General features: G+C 63.9%; 2 protein-coding genes across 2 annotated transcripts in view; one reads left to right on the plus strand and one right to left on the minus strand.

The window, feature by feature from the left end:
- The first annotated feature begins 162 nt into the window (after nt 1-162).
- On the plus strand, nt 163-3,492 carry BHLHA15 (basic helix-loop-helix family member a15). Its single transcript, XM_049904412.1, has 2 exons — nt 163-241; nt 807-3,492. The coding sequence occupies exon 2, from the start codon at nt 858-860 to the stop codon at nt 1,404-1,406; it is 549 nt and encodes a 182-aa protein (XP_049760369.1). The 5' UTR covers nt 163-241; nt 807-857; the 3' UTR covers nt 1,407-3,492.
- A 39-nt stretch (nt 3,493-3,531) lies between these two features.
- TECPR1 (tectonin beta-propeller repeat containing 1) overlaps nt 3,532-6,866 on the minus strand; it is a 42,673-nt gene continuing 39,338 nt past the window's right edge. The window contains exons 22-25 of the mRNA XM_049904403.1: nt 6,641-6,733; nt 5,629-5,735; nt 5,332-5,451; nt 3,532-5,184 (exon numbers count right to left, since the gene is read on the minus strand). Coding sequence (XP_049760360.1) covers nt 5,071-5,184; nt 5,332-5,451; nt 5,629-5,735; nt 6,641-6,733 — 434 coding nt within the window. The 3' untranslated portion in view covers nt 3,532-5,070. The remainder of the gene's footprint in view (nt 5,185-5,331; nt 5,452-5,628; nt 5,736-6,640; nt 6,734-6,866) is intronic.

A 6,866-nucleotide genomic window follows, 5' to 3' on the forward strand; every position in this document is an offset into this window, starting at 1 on the left:
AGGGGCCGGGCTGGCGGCGGGGACAGCCCTGCGCTGGGCGGGGGAGGGGTGAGCGATCCCTGGACGCCGGGTGCCTCCGCCCCCCGCCCCCCGCCCCCCGCGCGGCCGGGGCCACACGACAGACCGCCCCGGCCCCGCCCCGCCGGCTCATTTACATGCGTCCGCGCCCCGCCGGAGGCGGCTAAAGCGACGTGTCCTTGTCCCCCGTGGGCAGCCGGCGCGTGCAGCCGCCGATCCTCAGGTAACCGAGGGCGGGGGTCCGGGCGGGGCGGGGGACGCGCAGCGGAGGGGGGCGCCTGGGTCGGAGCCCCTCCGAGGCCACCCATTGCCGACCTCTGACCTGCGATATCTGCCCCCATGCCCGCGGCGACTCGGGTCCCTGTGCGGGTCATGTCCAGGACCGGAGTGTGGCCCCTGGTTCGCTGCCTGCCCGCAGTTGCAGGAGCAGCCGGGCAGTGGGCCAGACCAAGTGTCCTCCGGGTGCATCTCCGCTGGTCAGAACAAGTGCCCGGGTCACCGAGCCCAGTAGGCACTCAGGGGCCAGAGTTTGGTCCCTGAGGTCAGTGGGCGCCACCCAGGGGCAGAGGGGTCACAGAAAGGGAAAGGTCTGAGAGTCAGTGTGGGGTCAGCTCTGGGCTAGTGCGTGATGGGAAGGACCCGGGTCCCTGTATGCGCAGGGATCAGCTGTCCTTGGGCTGCGAAGAAGGAGAGAGGGGAGTGATGGGGGCTGGCTGGCCTAGAGTCCACAGTGTCCACCGTGAGCGTCCGCGGTGACTGACCGCGGGCACCTGTGTTCTGCCTTTCAGCTCCCAGAGCCTCCCCGCAGAACCCACCTCCTCGGGCGGCCCGTCCCAGCCATGAAGACCAAGAGTCGGGCCTCTAGGCGCCGTGGGTCCCCTCAGGGCGCAGAGGCCGCCGCTGGGGAGCAGACGCCCGAGAGGCCACAGCCGGTCCCAGGGCCGGAGCCGGGCCGGGAGCTGCGAAGCCGGCCGGCGCGGGGAGCGGCAGCGGCGGCGGCGGCGGGGGCGCGAGGCGAGGCGGGGCGCAGGCGGCCGGGGCCGGGCGGCCGGCGCGAGAGCAGCGTCCAGCGGCGGCTGGAGAGCAACGAGCGCGAGCGGCAACGCATGCACAAGCTGAACAACGCCTTCCAGGCGCTGCGCGAGGTCATCCCGCATGTGCGCGCCGACAAGAAGCTCTCCAAGATCGAGACGCTCACGCTGGCCAAGAACTACATCAAGTCGCTGACGGCCACCATCCTGACCATGTCGAGCAGCCGCCTGCCTGGCCTCGAGGGCCCGGGCCCCAAGCTCTACCAGCACTACCAGCAGGGAGCCGGCGAGACCCCGCCGGAGGGACACCTGCAGCGGTACTCCACACAGATCCACAGCTTCCGAGAGGGCACCTAGGGCCTCCCGGGGGCGGCAGCGGGCTGGCCTGCCCATCCCAGCCCGGCCCCTCCGGCCTGAGCCCGCAGGGGGTGACTTTGCCCTCGTGGCCCTGGCCCCGGTGGCTCTGCGTTCCCTGAATACTCAGCCACTTTGTGAGAGCTGTTTTCCTGTTCCCTGGGGACAAGCAGTGGCAAAGGTCCTGCTTTGGAATGAACTGGTCCAACTAGGCAGCTGTGGAAAGGCCTTTGCCTTTTTAACCAAATTCTCTTCACCGGCTTCCTCCTCCCTCCCGGGCAGATGAGATTCCAGGAAAAGGGTTACTTACATAAGTTTGCCTGGCTGCTCAGGCCAAGGCCTGGGACCCTCCAACCTGAACCGTAGGGCGAGATGGAACCTGAACTCAGCCTCCTCGTTTGAGGTAAACTGAGGCATGGAGTCAGCCTGGTAAAGCCCAAGGCCACACAGGGTGTGTAGCACAGCCAGGTGGTTGAGGCTTCTAGCTGAGAGGCTGTCAGACGGAAACCCTGATGAGATGACTTCAGATTAATTCTAGATGGAACTTGGCCGGAAGAGGGGCTGGGATCCTTTCCCTCCTGGCCAGGCGCAGGGCTCCAGCCCAAGCCCTGACTACGGAGGGTCCACCCGTGGCCCTGGTGCTGCAGGGTGCTCGTGGTCCTGTTTGTCACTGACTCAGGCTCTGTGATTGGCAGAGGGTGGTCTGAGAGGGAGGAAGCTTGTAGTGTAATAGCTAAGCCCTCAGCTGCTAACCAAAAGGTTGATGTTTGAATCCCACCAGCAGCTCCGAGGGAGAAAGATGTGGCAGTCTACTTCTGTAAAAATTATAGCCTTGGAAACTCTATGGGGCAGTTCTCTGTCCTTTAGGGTCACTATGAGTCAGAATCCACTCAATGGCAACACTTGTTTTTTTGCTAAGTCTGACTGGATTTTAGGATGTTCCTGGATCCCCACTTACAGTTGGGGCTTTCTCTGGGGTGGAGCCAGGGGTGGCAGGCAGCTCCCTGCTCCTCCCCTGTGAGGCAGGAAGGACAATTTGGCAGGTCCCGGCAGCCTCAGGCCAAGCTTCCTCCTGCTGGGTGTGCCTGCCCACAGGCTCCTCAGACTTGGCCTCTCTCCTCCTTGTCCTTCTGCTTCCAGCCCAACATGGCAACAGGGGCTGGCTCATGGGGCCCAGGTCCTCCCATGCCATGCTCCCCAGCTCTCCCTCCCTGACCCCCCTTGGCACGGGGCACGGCATCTGTGGCCACATCAGAGGCAACCAGGGCAGTGGTGGCTCCTACCTCTCCTGGTCAGACCCTGGCCAGGCCAGGACCCCGGCCCCCACTCCTCAGTCCTCTGAGGGTAGCCTGGAAGGGTTGGTCTCCCTGTCCCAGGGAGCAGTGATGGTGCACCACATTCCTGCCAGGTTCCTGACAGCACCCAGAGGCCTGGCAGGCCCCGGCCTCACCACCTGGCTATCCCTCACCACCGTCAGATGGGGACCCCAGGCCCCCAGCCTGCCCCTCATGGGAAACGGCTTTGCACGGCCAGCAGACAGGGTGATCCACCAGGACGCATTGGGGCTGGGTAACTCCAATCTCGGGACAGAGCCCACACTGCCCCAGCGAGGGTGAGCTGCCTGGCTGAGGGCAAGCAAAGAACCTGCAAAGACAAGGCTGAGGCCCAGGAGAGCCTGGAGATGCCCAGCAGGGCGGTAGGCAGTGTCCAGGGGACCTCTCGTCTCTTCCCTTCTGCCCAGATTGGTAACTGCACCCCCTCTACGTCCTGAGGGTGACCAGCCCAGGTGCCCAGTCCTCCACCTGTGGCCAGAGGTGACCCACACTCCCCATGCCATGTCAGGGAGAATCCTTAAACGTCCCTGCCCTGAATGATGGGGGTGGAGGACAGTCTGGGATAGGCTGGTGAGGCCTGGTTTTGGACCCCCCACCCAGGCCCCAGCACTGAACCGTCCATCCTGCATGGAGGCCCTCGTGAACAGTGTGGCTGGAGGCCTGCCTGGGTCCGCCAAGCTGTGGGTCAGGGATGCTTCGTAAAGTCACCCCTGACTGGCGCCCCCCTGCACCACCCCGTCAAAGTGCCTACGAAGCCAACACGGTCACAGAGCAAAAATGAAAGATTTCACGGCAACGGCCACGTTCACCCCTGCTGCATGTGCAGCACAGGGAGAGCGGGCACTTTAATCACGACGGTCAATAAAGTGTCGCCTCGTTTGCACCCTGGCGTGCATCTCACTGAACGTTTATTGTACATTTATCTGAGGAAGTGGGGCGGCTGGTGCAGCTGGGCAGGCAGACCCTCGGCACTCAGTGGGGTAGAGATGTGGGTGCCCCGGGAAGGGGGCTTCACTGAGAGCCACCTACTTGATGGCAGTCACAGCGGGCTGCAGTCCTCTTAGGACAGAGCCCGAATGCCCACTAGACGGGAACCTGACACAAATGTAAGTGGACAGGAGGCCGTCCCCCACAGCAGACGCCGTCCGCCTTCCACGTGATTCGTCGGAGAGCTTTGCGCCAGGCACACTCCCCCGCCCCAAACACGCAAATGTAGAGACACCAGGTCCCTCAGTGCCTGTGGGGGGTGACCCCATGTCACCTCCTCCGAGTCCAGTCCTGGCACCAACACTCAACATGGGAACAGAACGGGATGCCGGCCAGCTCCCTCCTCACATGTGAGGGGCTGGTTGCAGATGGCCATTCAGTCCAAGGGGGCAGACGGACTTCAGTGCTGACAATTTCCTGGGCAAAGCCTCCACGGCAGGAAGCAAACTTGGGACTCACCAAGTAGGGTGTACATGGCTAACCAGCAGAGACCTGCAGGGTGGGGAGGGCCACCGTCTGCCAGGTAGACTGTGCTCTGCTGGGCTGTGAGGGTCCTGGCTGATGTCCTGCCCTTCCCCCAGTGCCCGCTGAGCCCCACAGCAGGTTCCTTGGCCCAGTTGCCCAAAGAGCCCCACCCGGCCCTACTCAACATGATGCCACGTAAAAGGACACCAGCCGGCCACCCATCTGCCCCTGCACTCGTCCGTCCGCAAGCCCCCCAAACACATCTGGGAGAAAGGCTGACGGAGGGTTAACAACTAACCCATATTCTGTGAAGGATGGGCTGCCTTCTCCCAGGCCTGGGTGGTCTCCATCCCTGGAGTAGGGACCCGCACCCACCCTGGGGAAGAGGACACCCCCACTCCCTAGCATGCATTTCCAATCAGCCACCTCCTTCCTGAAGTTCTGAAATGCCACCCTTTCTGCACGTCCCGCTCTGAGGAATAATCGCAGCGCATGCCACAGTGACCCTGAGCCTCATGGACCTTCTCTCTGGGGGAACAGGAAGTATGGGGGAGATGTGGTGACTGGCTGGGGGGGGCTCCTTCCCAGGGTCTGTGGGACGGGCATGGGGCTCTGCGTTCTTAGATGGTCCCAGGTTCTGGTCCTGGAAAGGTGGGGGGCACAGAGGAGAGGGGGTGGGAGGGGCCAGGCCCCTCTAGTCCAAGGCACTCCTCCCCAATTGGGGGCATGGGGGCTTCCCCAAAGCTTCACATTCTGGGCTCTTCTGGTGCCTGGTCCCAGCCTGGCGACACTGCCACACCCAATCTCAGTATAGGACAGGGGGCTGGCAGGCTCAGGTGACCTGCCTCCTCATTCCCCTGCACTGCCAGCTCCCAGGGGCCTCAGCATTGTACAGGACCACTGCATGCCTCTTCCAGGGGTGCGCCGGTCTCCTGGGACCCGCTCTTGGGGGCTCTGGTGGCGTTGGCCCGGACGGAGATGTGGTCCCAGCCACCCTAGAAGCAGAGAATGTGTCACTGGGCGGTCTGAAGACGACCCCAAGATGCCCTGCGCTGGGTGCCTCCTGCCATACCCACGCCAGGCCCACAGCTTGCACCCCCGTGAAGTGCCCGGGCCAAGTCTGCGCTGGTGTTTGGCCTTACCCCTATGCCGTAGTCCCAGCCCTGCCCAGTGGGCTCATGGGGCTGCACCCCTGTGCGGTGACACACCGTCCCCCGGCTCAGGCTGTGGCTCCCCTGGACTTTGTTGGCGATGACCCAGACCTGGAACACAGGCACGCTGAGCCCTGGTGGTAGTGGGACTGCTGGGGATGGAGGGGTGAAGGAGACCAGAGGTAGCTTGGGCGCCCAGGGGCATCCAGCGTGACCCCCCGCCCAGGGACCCAGCTGAGGAGTGGGAGGGGGGCCTGGGAGTGGTGTGTGCCCGCCCAGCGCACAGACCTGGTCCAGGGGCCCCACGGACACTTTGCGCACATTGTTGGATACGTGCTCCCAGCTGGAGCCCTGCGGGTAGCTGGGGGTGATCCCTTGGCGGTACCACAGGTTCCCTGGGGAGAGAGGCAGGGGTTAGGAGAGGGCCTCTGGACCCACCCTACTGATGAGGCCACAGCGAGGGCGGACCGCAGGAGCCGGAGCTGCAGACAACGGTGAGGGTCCCGACTGCAGGGGCCGCGCAGGTCCCGACTGCAGGGGCCGCACAGCCCTGCTGCGTCCAGAGCTCTCTCCCCCGGCTTGGCACCTCCTTTGTGCTGGGCATGGCTGCCTCCTACCCTCTGCCCACAGATGTGGACACCGAGGACGGAGAAAGTGTAACAAATAAAGAAACCAGGTCTGGAATAAAACCCTCGGATTTAAGTCCAGATTCTGCCTTTTCCGAACTTTTCTTCAGCTGTAAAAGCAGCTACGAAGCACTAAAGGGAACTGGCGAGAGGGCCCTGCCAGGGAGACCCAGTGAGTTAGATGTGTTGCACCTGTTTCCCGGCCCCTGGCCTTCTGGAAGACCAGGCCCCGAAGGACAGCGTCGCTGCACCCGGCTGGCAGAGGCCTCCTGCCACCTCTGCCTAGGCCCCACCTGGAAAAGGCTGATGCCCCTCCCCACCCCACCGCTCCGTGTGACCTGGGGACGAGACCAGTGCAGAGGCTGATCTCAGGACCTGGGTGTGGCCCAGCCCTGTCTCCATGGATCAGCCACAGCTCTAGCGGACCCTGACTGGGTTTGGAGGTTACCCGGGAGGTCATGCTGACACCTGGGCCTGTGGCTGGCCTTCACCCTGGCCTTCCATGTCCCCCAGCAAAGATGTGGCACAGCAAAGTTCTTCCAGGCCCCCCGAGAAGAGACCCGCAGAGAGGCCTCCCCGGCCCCTGTCTTGTGCCAGGAGGGCTGCTCCAGCCCCCTGACCCCAGGTGCTTAGGGACTCCAGGTCTTCCTGAGACCTCACAGAATATGGCTCACCATTCTCGTCCAAGGCATACACGGACGTCTGCCCGACAGACACCTGCTTCAGCCTCTGTTTAGAGGGGGACGGGATGTGGTACCAGCAGTCACCTGCAACAGGAGGCCTGGGTGAGGCTGCAGCTGGGGGCCCCACAGCCTGTGAGCCCACCCACTGTCAGCAGCTCACAGGAGCTCGGACATGCACTGTCGGGCGGGGGCACTGGCCTCTGCCCTCCCCCACTGT

Source organism: Elephas maximus, chromosome 12 (genome assembly GCF_024166365.1).
Source record: "Elephas maximus indicus isolate mEleMax1 chromosome 12, mEleMax1 primary haplotype, whole genome shotgun sequence".
Taxonomy (NCBI): domain Eukaryota; kingdom Metazoa; phylum Chordata; class Mammalia; order Proboscidea; family Elephantidae; genus Elephas; species Elephas maximus.